Below are 15,646 nucleotides of genomic sequence, written 5' to 3' on the forward strand. Positions count from 1 at the left end.
AGGCTACGAAGTCTAATATCATAAGCCCCCCATCCCGTCACACAAGACCGCAGACACCCCCTTACCCCCCTTATCTTTTGGGCCACTTAAAGCACTGATTGTAAGTCTAAGTCAAGTATACTTAAATGTAATTTTAAGTATATTTCTGAGGAGTACATAAACCCCAAGTACATAAAAAGTAAACTAAAAGCTTACTTTCCTATTTTTTAGTTTAAAAGAAGTATACTAATAGTACACTTGAATAAACTTCTTTTTATGTAAGGGATGTACATTTACAAAAAAACAAATAAAAAAAAATTATCCTGTATGCTTCAGCATTCAACTCAATTTGCTCTAAATTGGCTGACCACAATGACAGGAAATGGCCACTTATGTACTGAAATTTAATTTTAGCTATAAAAACTCTTAACTTCTAAGAAAAAAAAAGAGAGAAAGCACTGCTGCTTTGACTAAAATGACTATTTTGGAAAGCTCAAAACCATTTAAACCACTATGTATTCAAATATAGCATCTATATGTTTAAAAGAGCATCAAATGTGACACTGCTGGACTGCATTAAAATGGCAAAAACATAAAGAAAGAAAAACTGCACTTGTTATTATGATCTGGTTTGAGGGCATAAAATCCCCCATCTCTGTTATTTTTCCATCCCTCCAACCACCTGATTTCACTCTTGCATGTGACTCCACTTTTCGTGTTGAAGATGCTTGGGTAACTGTGGAATTCTAATGGCTACATGTGCTGGGCTACTTACACTTCAGCTGGTGTTTTCGGGATAACTTCAATGACATACGCTCCAGAGGTGACATCTGGGAAATCACTCTGTTTTTCCTTTAGCTCTTTAGCAAGTCTGTGAGTGACAGATTCATAGTACAGACATAAATGACATGTTTTCTTGAATCCAGTTTCTGCTATGTATATGTATAATGGATAATACAATTTTGAAATGATATGTTTTTCCGTAATCACAAACACACTGCAGGATTAAGAAAATGCACTGCATTTGTGACTCACATTGGGGTTAATGTCATCATTCTTACACCGATATACTTCTTCTTTGTGGCTGTTTTTCCTGAAAACAAATATGACAAGAGTTATTGATTGATACTATAAATCTGACTCAAAATACACTGCTGGTTAAAGGTTTGAAGTAATTAAGAAACCAAATAGTTGCCTGTAGTCAAACTTTTGATCGGCAGTGTGAGAGTTTCGGAATTAGCACATTTGAATCCTGACCTTTAGCCTGTCTGTCGTGAGACTCAGCCAGGAATTGTCGGATCTTGTCAGAAGGAATAGCGAAGGATATTCCTGCTGTCACCTTCAGCGTGTTGATTCCTATCACCTCACCATCCTACAGCAACAGACACAAGAGTGAAGACACAAGTATAAATGTGAACAAACAAACACACCGCACATCTGCATGCACAGATGTCTTCCTGTCACAATGGGATGTTTCCGCCATTGATCATTATGCATGCACACGTTTTTACGATCGCGGCTGACTTAACACAGGGTCTGCCAACACATGTTTCTAGGCTCATAAAGACATGCTTTAAACATTATCAACTCTGGCTGCATTCTGTTACTCCTGTTAATTCACTAAAACATAAGACTGTAGCTGGTTTTATTATTTACGTACAAGAAGGACATCATAACAAAAAGCAAAAATCTTACCAGGTTCACCAGGGGCCCTCCTGAATTACCGTACTAAAACACAGAAAGAGTTTGTGTTTATGAAAAAATGTCCGATTCATTTTTTCTCTTGATAATGCAACTATCTATCTATCTATCTATCTATCTATCTATCTATCTATCTATCTATCTATCTATCTATCTATCTATCTATCTATCTAAATTTCATATTTACAGCTATCTATATACATACATATGTGTACACACGTGCACACACACACATAGAAAACATTTTAGATTGTACTAATTTACATTATTGACTGTTTTACAGTATTTTTGATCAAAGGAATGCAGCATTAGAGACACTTTTCAAAAACAAAAAAATCTTGATTATTCAAAAAATGTAAATATCATGCTACATATCAGAGTATATTATATTTGTGCCCTGTAAAATAGTTATTTCTATCATGATTTAGCCTTTGAATTTATTTTTGACTTGACTAAAAACAGTAATTTACATTTTACTATTTTAAGGTTACCATTTTTTCCAGTGTATACAAAAATAATAGTAATAATAATAATTTTATATTGTGTGACGGGTCAGATTAATAGTGGTTCAATAGCCCTTTATGAAAAATGTAAAAACAAGGACTGTGACGTCGCCCGGCATGGCACAGCCGGGGCCCCACCCTGGAGCCAGGCCGGGGCGGGGGCCCGAATGCGAGCACCTGGTGGCCGGGTCTCCCCTCAAGGAATACTTGAGATAGTCGGGCTCACCTCCACGCACAGCTTGGGTTTGGGAGCCATCCCCCTTGAGAGAGGCTGGATTCTCTACTGGAGTTGCCTGCGGCGAGAGGCGGCGGGCTGGTGTGGGGTTGCTTATAGCTCCCCAGCTTATTCGCCATGTGTTACATTTTCAGTTCCCTCCTCCGGCAGAGCTTTGACCAGATTCCGAAGGAGGCTGGAGACATTGAGTCCAAGTGGACCATGTTCTCTGCCTCCATTGTTAATGCAGCCACTATAAGCTGTGGCCGTAAGGTCTTTGGTGTCTGTCGAGGAAGCAATCCCCGAACCCGGTGGTGGACACCGGAAGTAAGGGATGCTGTCAAGCTGAAGGAATCCTACCAGGCCTGGCTGGCTTGCAGGACTCATGAGGCAGCTGATGGGTACCGGGAGGCCAAGTGGGCTGCAGCTCGGGTGGTTGTGGAGGCAAAAACTCGGGTCTGGGAGAAGTTTGGTGAGGCCATGGAGAAAGACTATCGGTTGGCCTCGAAGAGATTCTGGCAAACCATACGCAAACCTAGGCAAACCTGAGTACCTCAAGTCCCTGGATGTTGTGGGGCTGTCTTGGCTGACACGTCTCTGCAGCATCGCGTGGCAGTCGGGGGCAGTGCCTCTGGAATGGCAGACCGGGTGGTGGTCCCTCTTTTCAAGAAAGGGGACCGGAGGGTGTGTTCCAACTACAGAGGAATCACACTCCTCAGCCTTCCTGGGAAAGTCTATGCCAGGGTACTGGAGAGGAGAATTCGGCCGATAGTCGAACCTTGGATTCAGGAGGAATAATGCGGTTTTTCTCCCGGTCGTGCAACGCTGGACCAGCTTTATACCCTCACCAGGGTGCTGGAGGGTTCATGGGAGTTTGCCCAACCAGTACACATGTGTTTTGTGGATCTGGAGAAGGCATTCGACCGTGTCCCTCGTGGCCTCCTGTGGGGGGTGCTCCAGGAGTATGGGGTACGGGGTCCTCTGTTAAGGGCTGTCCGGTCCCTGTATGACCAGAGCAGGAGCTTGGTTCGCATTGCCGGCTGTAAGTCAGACTTGTTCCCGGTGCATGTTGGACTCCGGCAGGGCTGCCCTTTATGACCGGTCCTGTTCATTATTTTTATGGACAGGATTTCTAGGCACAGCAAGGGGCCGGAGGGTGTCCGGTTTGGGGACTATGTGATTTTGTCTCTGCTTTTTGCAGATGATGTTGTCATGTTGGCTTCATCGGGCCAGGACCTTCAACATGCACCGGGACAGTTTGCAGCCGAGTGTGAAATGGCTGGGATGAGAATGAGCACCTCCAAGTCCGAGGCCATGGTTCTCAGCCGGAAAAAGGTGGCATGTCCCCTTCAGGTTGGTGGAGAGCTCCTGCCTCAAGTGGAGGAGTTCAAGTATCTTGGGGTCTTGTAGGCGAATAGGTGCAGCTTCTGCAGTGATGCGGTCGATGTACCTGTCTGTCGTAGTGAAGAAGGAGCTGAGCTGCAAGGCGAAGCTCTCAATTTACCGGTCAATCTACGTTCCTACTCTCACCTATGGTCATGAGCTGTGGGTCAAGATCCCGGATACAGGCGGACGAAATGAGCTTTCTCCGCAGGGTGGCTGGGCGCTCCCTTAAAGTTAGGGTGAGGAGCTCTGCCACTCGGGAGGAGCTCAGAGTAGAGCCGCTGCTCCTCCACATCGAGAGGAGCCAGCTGAGGTGGCTCGGACATCTGTTCCAGATGCCTCCTGGACGCCTTCCTGGGAAGGTGTTTCGGGCACGTCCCACTGGGAGGAGGCCCCGGGGAAAACCGAGGACACGCTGGAGGGACTTTGTCTCTCGGCTGGCCTGGGAATGCCTCGGTATATTCCAACAGTCTTGAAGGAGTTCCCAGAGAGATGCTTAGCACTTGCTGGCCCTTTTGCCTTCTGTCTGTGGTCCAGCTCATTAAAAATGGTAATTTAAAAATGGTAACATCTAAATGAACTGTTTTTATTCAAAATTATTTACCATTACTAAATCAGTCTAAATAATTGAATTTATATATATATATATATTAAAAACTAATTTATACAGGTTTAATCATGGTTGAGCATCAGCAACAAAGACCGTACGCAGTGTATGATTATCAGTGTATGGGCTCACATTGATGATGGCATCTGTCTGGATGTAGTCCATGTCAGAGTTACGTAGGCCCAGCTCTTTGCCTCCTCTCTGGGTGGTGCTGACGATGCCTGTAGTCACTGTGTTCTGAAGGGAGAACGGGCTGCCGATAGCCACCACAAACTCGCCTGGTCTCAGATCAGCTGACCGACCCAACAGCAGCACTGGTAGTTTCATCTGCAATATGAAATAAAAATACAGCATGAGACTTTAACACCATCGGCCATTATCCATCCTTTAATTCAAGTTATATTTTTAAAACTGAATTATGGTAAGGCCTATAGATTTTCTAAAGAAGCAAGTATGTCCAATGAAAATAACTTAATTATATTAGTTTTATGTTACTTATTTCATCAAATAAATACAACTATTTACATATATATATATATATATATATATATATATATATATATATATATATATATATATATATTTTTTTTTTTTTAAGAATAATTAATTAAAGGAATAGTTAACACAAAAACTAAAAATTTACTTATTTTTAGGTCATCCAAGATGAAGAAATCAAATACTCAAATACATCTTGGATGGCCTGAGTGGTGAGTACATTTTCAGCAAATTTTCATTTTGGGTGAACTATTCCTGTTGAATGAATGAATGAATGAATGAATGAATGAATGAATGAATGAATAGCCCTTCTGTACATCTAAGAATTTTCCACAAGAAAACAAATAAACAAATAAATAAAAAAAATTTCAGAAGAAATATCTGAGATTCAGGAGACCAAAGCAAAAGTTTCCATTTGATATCCATTTATTCTTATTGCTGTGCTAATCTTGTTTATCTCACAACTGAAATTTTGTATGTAGGGAGATTCTTTATATAAGGAGTTTCTCTCCTATTGAGGAGGAATAATCTCTTGTAAGTGTATTGAAGAATGAGCTTTATTGCCAGGTATGTTCACACATACGAGGAATTTGTTTTCGTGACAGAGCTCCGCAGTGCAACATAACAGCGACAGAACAAAAAACACAATAAGGAATAAAAAATACAAAAAAATACAAATAGGTGGGTAAGGATTGACAATATACAAATTGACAATGTATGGCAGGTATATTAAAAAGAGCATTTATGTATGTACATGTCTATTATGTGGAAAAATTGTAACTGTACGCTAAGTATGTGTGTTTGGATAAATAAGTGTATGTGTATATAAATATAAATATAAGTAGTATAGTGTGTTCCATGTATGTACATGTATATTATGTGCAAAAGATTTACGTGTACGCTAAGTATGTGTGTTGGATAAAAAGTGTAGTGTATATAAATATAAATAGTGTAGTGTGTCCCACAGTTATTATCAGCTGTTCATAAGATGGATTGCCTGAGGGAAGAAACTGTTCCTGTGTCTGGTCGTTCTGGTGCTCAGTGCTCTGTAGCGTCGACCAGATGGCAACAGTTCAAAGAGGGAGTGTGCTGGATGTGAGGGGTCCAGAGTGATTTTAACAGCCCTTTTGCTCACTCTGGATAAGTACAGTTCTTGAATAGATGGGAGGGTTGTACCGATAATTCGCTCAGCAGTCCGGACTACCCTCTGTAGTCTTCTGAGGTCCGATTTAGAAGCTGAGCTGAACCAGACAGTTACTGAAGTGCAGAGGATGGATTCGATGATGGTGGAGTAGAACTGTTTCAGCAGATCCTGTGGCAGGTTAAACTTCCTCAGCTGGCGAAGGAAGTACAACCTCTGCTGGGCCTTTTTCACAATGGAGTCAATGTGAATGTCCCACTTCAGGTCCTGAGAGATAGTGGTGCCCAGGAACCTGAATGACTCCACTGCAGTCACAGTGCTGTTCATGATGGTGAGTGGGGGGAGTGCAGGGGGGTTTCTCCTGAAGTCCACGATCATCTCCACTGTTTTGAGCGTGTTAAGCTCCAGGTTGTTGAGACTGCACCAGACAGCCAGCTCTTTAACCTCCTGTCTGTAAGCAGACTCGTCACCGTCCTGAATGAGGCCGATGAGTGTGGTGTCATCTGCAAACTTCAGGAGCTTGACAGAGGGGTCCTTAGATGTGCAGTCATTAGTGTACAGGGAGAAGAGCAGTGGGGAGAGAACACAGCCCTGGGGAGCTCCGGTGCTGATTGTACGGGTGCTGGATGTGTATTTTCCCAGCCTCACTAGCTGCTGCCTGTCTGTCAGGAAGCTGTTGATCCACTGACAGACGGAGGTGGGCACGGAGAGCTGAGTTAGTTTGGGCAGGAGGAGGTTTGGGATGATCGTGTTGAAGGCAGAGCTGAAGTCCACAAACAGGATCCTCACATAGGTCCCCGGTCTGTCTAGGTGTTGCAGAACATAATGCAGTCCGATGTTTACTGCATCGTCCACAGACCTGTTTGCTCTGTAGGCAAACTGAAGAGGATCCAGCAAGGGTCCAGTGATGTCCTTCAGGTGGGCCAGCACCAGTTTTTCAAATGACTTCATGACTACAGACGTTAGAGCCACAGGCCTGTAGTCATTTAGTCCTGTAATTTTCGATTTCTTTGGGATGGGGATGATGGTGGAGCGTTTGAAGCATGAAGGGACTTCGCACAGCTCCAGCGATCTGTTGAAGATCTTTGTGAAGATGGGGGCCAGCTGGTCAGCACAGGATTTCAGACAGGCTGGTGTAACACAATCTGGGCCTGGTGCTTTTTTCCTTTTCTGCTTCCTGAAGACCTGGCGCACCGCATCCTCGCTGATCTGTATTGCAGGTGTGGGGGAGAGGGGGGATGCAGGAGGTGTGAATGGTGAGAGCGCTTGATTGGAGAGGTGTTCAGGGTGGGTTGCAGGAGTTGTGAGTGGTGTGAACAGTTGTTTGGAGAGGCATTCAGGGTTGGTTGCAGGAGTTGTGAATGGTGAGAGCGGTTGATTGGAGAGGTGATCAGGATGGGTTGCAGGAGCTGTTAATGGTGTGAACGGTTGTGTGGAGAGGCATTCAGGGTTGGTTGCAGGAGCTGTGAATGGTGTGAATGTTTGTTTGGAGAGGCATTCAGGGTTGGTTGCAGGAGTTGTTATTGGTGTGAACGGTTGTGTGGAGAGGTGTTCAGGGCAGGTGATGGGTGTTCTTTCAAACCTGCAGTAAAACTCGTTCAGATCGTCTGCCAGTCGTTGATTTTCCACAGTGCTGGGGGGTGGTGTCTTGTAATTGGTGATCTTCTTTAGGCTTTTCCACACTGATGCGGAGTCGTTCGAAGTGAACTGAGTCCTTATTTTTTCAGAATAATTCCTCTTTGCCACTTTGATCTCCTTTTCCAGTGTGTATTTAGCCTGTTTATACAAGACATTGTCCCCCTTCACCTAAGCATCTTCTTTGGCCTGACGGAGCTGTCTGAGTTTTGCAGTGAACCACGGTTTGTCATTGTTGTAATTTAGTTGAGTCTTGGTAGGAATACACATATCCTCACAGAAACTGATATATGATGTTACGGTCTCTGTGAGTTCGTCCAGATCGGTGGCAGCAGCTTTAAAAACACTCCAATCAGTGAGGTCAAAACAAGATTGTAAATCCTGCTCTGCTTCATTAGTCCATCTTTTTACAGTCCTTAATACAGGTTTAGCTGATTTTAGTTTCTGCCTGTAGGTCGGTATAAGATGAACCAGAAGGTGATCAGAATGTCCCAAAGCTGCTCGTGGAACAGAGTGAAATGCATCCTTTATTGTTGTGTAACAGTGATCCAATATATTACTGTCTCTTGTGGGACAAGTAACATGCTGTCTGTATTTTGGCAGTTCACGGGAGAGATTGGCTTTATTAAAGTCCCCAAGAATGATTAAAACAGAGTCTGGGTGTTGTTGTTCTGTCTCTGTGATCTGCTCAGCGAGTTTCTGTAAAGCTGAGCTCACGTGCGCTTGAGGAGGGATGTAAACACTAACCAGAATGAACGAATGAAACTCCCGCGGCGAATAGAACGGCTTGCAATTAATGAAGAGCGTTTCGAGATTTGAGCAGCACGTCTTTAACACAGTTACATCTGTACACCACCGTTCATTGATGTAAAAGCATGTCCCGCCGCCGCGCGATTTCCCCGTTGATTCTGCGTCGCGATCCGCTCTAAACAGCTGAAAGTCCGGCAGATGGAGCGCGCTGTCCGGTATGGTGTCATTCAGCCAAGTTTCCGTGAAACACAGAGCAGCAGAGTGGGAGAAATCTTTATTTGTCCTAGAGAGCAGAAGCAGTTCGTCCGTTTTGTTGGGTAGAGAGCGGAGATTTGCCAGATGGATGCTAGGCAACGGCGTTCGAAATCCGCGTTTTCTGAGTCTCACGAGCGCTCCCGCTCGCTTTCCCCGCCTGCGCGTCCTCTTGAAGCGTGTGATCAGGGCAGCCGCTCCGCCGACAAGAATGTCCAGCAAAACATCAGAATAGTCGAAAACCGGTGAAATATCGGGAGATGTGTGTTGCCGAATATCCAGCAATTCGTCCCTGGTGAAACTGATTGCAGGAATATAACTAAAGACAGGACAAACTAACAAAAACACAAAAACAACTGCAGAGCACGTCACGGAGGCAGCCATCCTGTATCGGCGCCACTCAGAGACTGATTATTGAGTGTATTTTCCTCAAGTGCTCTGTGGTATGGCAAGCTGAACTGACCATAAGACAGAAAAAGACACCCATAGACACCCATTAAGCTTTCATCACCATCCTACACAGCTGGTTTGAGGTTCTTCTGCTCAGCAGTTGGTTTTCTAAACATGAAGTCTGACATTGTGGCTAAATAACTCTACCTTTATCTCTATGTGCTGTTTTTGATGCAATGTCTTGGCCTGTACAGTGGTTTCAGCATTTATAGATGATCTTGCAGATAATGAAAGACTTAAGAGCCACATGAGAAAGCCACACACCTCAGCTGCTGAGACCTAAATCGGACTACAGCTTTCTGATGTTTAGATGAGGATATGTCCTCCATGTTACTCCCTAATTATCTGCTAATCATTTGCATGTCTTTTGATGCAACTGATTCTAGTTTTAAGCTTTTGATGACATTGGCTGGGTCGGCTGAAAGGATCTTGTTACCTCACTACCAAACTAGGCACATTGGAAAAAAAGTGTCTGTTGTACCAATTCCGTAAAATTATATTACTTTAGTTCCTGCATGTTTTGCAACACATTCAGGGCCCTATTTTAATGATCTAAGTGCATGGTCTAAAGTGCACAGTGCAGGTCCACTTTTTCTATGCGCCCTGGCACATTGTCTAAACGGGTTGTCCCTATTCTCTTAATGAGCAATGGGTGTTTTTTGGCCGTAACTTTTACTAAACCAATCAGAGTTTCATCTCCTGACCCATTTAAAAGCCAGTTGCGCTCGCACCATTCACTATTTACAAGGCGGAATGTGATTTTTCATTTTTCTTTGTTTGTGTGCTGCTACGTGTCCCTGTGTGTGTGCAATAAACAAAGTGTACGCACATTGTGCACCTGCCTATAGGTGCATAGTACTAACGTGCTCTTTAAATAAAGAAAAAATATTGTGCCAGACTTTAGACCAGGTTTTAGTTTGTTTATGGCGCAGTCTATTTTCATTTCCTTAAAATAGCAACGCACCAACAATGCGCATGAACACAGCACTTTTTTAGACCAGCACACCAATGGGAACACAAATGGGCTCAAATGCATTTGCTATTTAAACAACGCGGTAAAAAAAAAGTACTAAAACTTTTTTCTGTCTCGCCCTGTGCCCCATTGCACCAGCTGTATGATAGGGCCCTCAAAGTGAAAAGTCCAGTGAGTGACACTAAGGCCCCGTTTACACGATGGGAAAACGCAGATATTTCCCTGCATTTTGGCCTGTCATTTACACGAAAACGCCGTTTTTATCCCTGAAAACGATTATTTCTAAAAACTCCGGCCAAAGTGGAGATTTCTGAAAACGCCGGTTATGTGTTGCCGTGTCAACTGGGAGAAACGGGGTTTTAGGTTCTCAAACGTCACATTATGCACCAGAAAATGCTTAACGTCATGTGAGCGTCCTATGTTTAGAATTTGTTTGGGTAACGTTACTGTTTGATCATGGATGCTGTTAAGGTGGTACTCATTTTTACGTTTGTGCAAACGCTTTTGGTCTGTTTGCATTTGCAAACACAACTGCTGTATTATATCATGTCTGTGTTGTTTTGAAAGGAACAGGAAGTTTCTGATTCTGATTGGCTTGCATGGCTTTATCCTTCTCCCTACAGTGCCGCCCATAGGTTTGGCATAGTTATGATGGCGCTCGACGGCGTATTTATGCGGGTTGAAAACGGAGGGGGGGAAATATTTGTTTCTCTACATACCCGGCTATGTGTAAATGTGGCATAAGTGCTTCAGTTTTATCTGAAATATATGAATGTGACAGCAGTTTACAAATCTGCCCCTCTAATCATAATTTGTGTGGAAAAGGAATAAAAGTTGTTGCTGTTTTACTGCCTCATTTTTTTACTGTTGCTGTTCATTTCAGTTAGAAAGTGCATATCTACAGTATTGGTATGTTTTTAGAGATTTGCAGAAATGTCAGTAAAGACATGTTTCCCTATATTGCTCTCTACTCTGTCAGTCATCATAGTTTTTGTGTAAAGGTACTTTATTGTGAAATTGGTTTCAAAGTGACTGTAAGCCATCATAGTAACACACCTAATGTCCTAGGACAAGATCAAGTGAGTTTTAGAGATAACCACATCAATTTTTTTATGACTCTAGTAATATAATAATCTACAGTATGACGTCTAAGTAGATAATGGGAAATGAGGAAAAAAATGGAAATTTGTGAATTCTTCTTTCAACTTATCCGTCAGAACCCATTTTCATTCTTTTCATTATCCACTAATGCATGCACAAGATTGTGGGATATCATAGGCAGGAAAAGATACATTTAGGCTGTGTTTACACTTGTATATAATTCGCTTGGTTCTTTTGGCCCAGACCACATAATTCAGTCATTTTTAACACTGAACATAAAAATACAAAACAAGTGACATACGGATACAGTTACAAACTGATTGGATAGCTTTTAAGATGTATATGTAGTGAAATTACCAAACGTCAAAACAGTGCCAGGAATTCCTCTGCTGCACACACAGAGACAAGGTAGATTTGACAGCTATACTGAACTGTAATGAGCTTTACTGAGCTCCTACGATGAGAAGCATCAGGTATGCTTGAGCATTCTGTCCTTTTTAGCATAGCATGATATCACGTCCTGTTTTGGTTGGTTTAGATGTCTTTGGTCCGTGTTGTGTTCATATTACAGTTGAGTCCATTTGGAACTTTTTTGTTGTGCACCAAGGTTTGGCTGGCATTGTTCACTTATTCAAATGAACCGCATTAAAGGGGTGGTTGATTGCAATTTCACTTTTTTAACATGAGTTAGTGTGTAATGTTGCTGTTTGAGCATAAACAATATCTGCAAAGTTGCAGCACTGAAAGTTCAATGCAAATGTAAATAGCATCTTTTAAAATTCGGGCAGTTTAATGGCTGGTAAGGTACTACAATGAGCTTCTTCCCAGATCTGTTACGTCACAAACCCAGATAAACCCCGCCCTCAGGAACATGCAACAAAAGGGGGCGAGGCCATGCTGTGCTGCTTTAGAGAAGAGGAAGAGAAAACTAGGGGTGCACGTAAAAATCACACATAAATGAATCGCGTTTCTGTCTTCTAGCGATTCTAATGGATTCACAAGTTTCAAAACCAAAGTTTTAAAGCAGCGGTTCTCAATCCTGTTCCTCGCGTCACCCTGCTCTCTCTCTCCCTCTCTCTCTCTCTCTCTCTCTCTCATTCAGATCGTCAGATCAGCTCTAACAAACTGTTCCATTTATAAACTTATTTTCACATAGCAATGAAAAGCATTATACATGGACGCGCGTACAGTTGCTGTGCTGTATTAAAGCTGTAATCAGAATAAAACTGTATATTAAAAGCTAACAGAAGCAGTAGCATTTACAAACAACAGCGTATCTAAAAGTATGAGACAACAACAAACAAACAAACCATTAAGAGATATGCCTGCACAGGTTCTTCGCAATTCTCTTCATTAATATTTTCTGCTTCTCAATCGGCCTCAGATTGATAAGCAATACAGAGGACATCATTGTTTACAGTACAACCAGAGCACATTCTGAGCTTGAGGGGCGGGATGTTCATACACGTTCTAGAAGCGGTTTAGCGAATCACAATACACTGAGCCGGCTGATCAATCTCAGCCCATTGTGTATTTCTGAGGGAGGGGCTTCATAAAACAAGAAATAGTCGAGGTGCCTGTGAGAGAAGGGACAGATCGGTGTGGAATAAAGGTAAATTATGTGAAAAATAATGTGTTAAAAAAAAAGCAAAAAAAAAAAAAAAACCGCATAAACACGTTAGACTGCACCCCATAAACACAATCAAGCCTAGAAAAAAAAACAGTCAACCATCCCTTTAACAGAACAATTGCACCAAAGTTAATTTAAATCTAACCAAACCTGCCAAGAGTAAACGTCCTGATACACAAACAATTAATTCAACAATTCATTTTGATGCTTTCTATCCCCACTACATTTTTTCGGTTTCAGATACAGCCATGATAAACTCTCATAGCTCTGTTTATTCAGTTGTTATGTTTGGTATATGATAACAGCTGTTGTATTATAATACATGACTTCTTCTGAAACAAACCAGCCAAACAGACCTTCTGGTTCTGTGCAAAAGCAGAGCATGATGAGGTCGTTTTTAATGAATAATAGAATTAATACAACCCGAATTCCGGAAAAGTTGGGACGTTTTTTAAATTTTAATAAAATGAAAACTAAAAGACTTTCAAATCACATGAGCCAATATTTTATTCACAATAGAACATAGATAACATAGCAAATGTTTAAACTGAGAAAGTTTACAATTTAATGCACAAAATGAGCTCATTTCAATTTTGATTTCTGCTACAGGTCTCAAAATAGTTGGGACGGGGCATGTTTACCATGGTGTAGCATCTCCTTTTCTTTTCAAAACAGTTTGAAGACGTCTGGGCATTGAGGCTATGAGTTGCTGGAGTTTTGCTGTTGGAATTTGGTCCCATTCTTGCCTTATATAGATTTCCAGCTGCTGAAGAGTTCATGGTCGTCTTTGACGTATTTTTCGTTTAATGATGCGCCAAATGTCCTCTATAGGTGAAAGATCTGGACTGCAGGCAGGCCAGGTTAGCACCCGGACTCTTCTACGACGAAGCCATGCAGTTGTTATAGCTGCAGTATGTGGTTTTGCATTGTCCTGCTGAAATAAACAAGGCCTTCCCTGAAATAGACGTTGTTCGGAGGGAAGCATATGTTGCTCTAAAACCTTTATTAAAAACTTATGCTCTAAAAACTTATGCACCCCCATATCATCAGAGATGCTGGCTTTTGAACTGAACGCTGATAACATGCTGGAAGGTCTCCCTCCTCTTTAGCCCGGAGGACACGGCGTCCGTGATTTCCAACAAGAATGTCAAATTTGGACTCGTCTGACCATAAAACACTATTCCACTTTGAAATAGTCCATTTTAAATGAGCCTTGGCCCACAGGACACGACGGCGCTTCTGGACCATGTTCACATATGGCTTCCTTTTTGCATGATAGAGCTTTAGTTGGCATCTGCTGATGGCACGGCGGATTGTGTTTACCGACAGTGGTTTCTGAAAGTATTCCTGGGCCCATGTAGTAATGTCATTGACACAATCATGCCGATGAGTGATGCAGTGTCGTCTGAGAGCCCGAAGACCACGGGCGTCCAATAAAGGTATCCAGCCTTGTCCCTTACGCACAGAGATTTCTCCAGTTTCTCTGAATCTTTTGATGATGTTATGCACTGTAGATGATGAGATTTGCAAAGCCTTTGCAATTTGACGTTGAGGAACATTGTTTTTAAAGTTTTCCACAATTTTTTTTACGCAGTCTTTCACAGATTGGAGAGCCTCTGCCCATCTTTACTTCTGAGAGACTCTGCTTCTCTAAGACAAAGCTTTTATAGCTAATCATGTTACAGACCTGATATCAATTAACTTAATTAATCACTAGATGTTCTCCCAGCTGAATCTTTTCAAAACTGCTTGCTTTTTTAGCCATTTGTTGCCCCCGTGCCAACTTTTTTGAGACCTGTAGCAGGCATTAAATTTTAAATGAGCTAATTAAGTGGATAAAAGTGTAAAATTTCTCAGTTTAAACATTTGCTACGTTATCTATGTTCTATTGTGAATAAAATATTGGCTCATGTGATTTGAAATTTCTTTAGTTTTCATTTTATTAAAATTTAAAAAACGTCCCAACTTTTCCGGAATTCGGGTTGTAATATAAGTGCATCTGATCAAGTAAATTAAGTATAGCTCGTTAGTTTTATGTGTGGAATTATTTGTGTTGATAAATCCTGGTTATGTACCAGACTGAATGTGAACTTATGGTTGTTTGGGGGGGAAAAATATTTAATCAAAGAGCAATTAATGTCTGTGGTGGCCCCAGCTGTATGGTTGTCACCATTCTGAATCAGATTAGATCCTCCCTTTTCAGTCTTGAGATTTTAACACCACTCCCCTTCTGGCAACAGGAAAAGAGGGAGGAAATGAAGAAAAAAAATGCAATACAGAAAAGAGGCTGCTCATATCACCAAGCTAGCCTTGGAAGGAATCTATCTGTTGAAACTCACAAAACATTTAAATGTGTATTCTGAAATAATATATATATTTTGCCTTTACTTAAATATGATTTTTAAAGGATGTCCTTTTAAAGTCTCATATAGTAGTCTGTATCTGCATCTCTACTGGTATTTACAGCGGTCAGCTTGTAGCCTAAGGATAATTCCAGATGCTGGAATAGAAATGATGGTATTCTTATTAATGGAAGAGGAGATTTGATGGAAATGATGGAATGACATTTGGGAAACATGTTTTCTGTGTGCTAAGTCCACCATCACTATTACTTCTGCTTATACTTTGGCTTACTGTTTTGAATAAAGCCCTAACCTAAAGTACTGAACCTTTTTCATGTTACTCAAATCACACAGCTGATTAAGTCAGGAGGTGCTAGCTACTTTTGTCAGGAGAAAGCAGGCTGGATTCAGATGCGGGTAAACTCAACGCTTTATTCAAACAGAGGAGACAGAGAAGATGAGTCACGGTTCAGAGGTTTCACTCGTAGTG

At 41.9% G+C, this 15,646-nt stretch overlaps 1 protein-coding gene across 1 annotated transcript in view; it reads right to left on the reverse strand.

The window, feature by feature from the left end:
- LOC132121319 (serine protease HTRA1B) overlaps positions 1-15,646 on the reverse strand; it is a 54,819-nt gene that overhangs the window by 3,991 nt on the left and 35,182 nt on the right. Inside the window, exons 4-8 of the mRNA XM_059530604.1 lie at positions 4,520-4,714; positions 1,675-1,707; positions 1,237-1,351; positions 1,015-1,072; positions 755-850 (exon numbers count right to left, since the gene is read on the reverse strand). Coding sequence (XP_059386587.1) covers positions 755-850; positions 1,015-1,072; positions 1,237-1,351; positions 1,675-1,707; positions 4,520-4,714 — 497 coding nt within the window. The remainder of the gene's footprint in view (positions 1-754; positions 851-1,014; positions 1,073-1,236; positions 1,352-1,674; positions 1,708-4,519; positions 4,715-15,646) is intronic.

Source organism: Carassius carassius, chromosome 39, assembly GCF_963082965.1.
Source record: "Carassius carassius chromosome 39, fCarCar2.1, whole genome shotgun sequence".
NCBI classification, from domain to species: domain Eukaryota; kingdom Metazoa; phylum Chordata; class Actinopteri; order Cypriniformes; family Cyprinidae; genus Carassius; species Carassius carassius.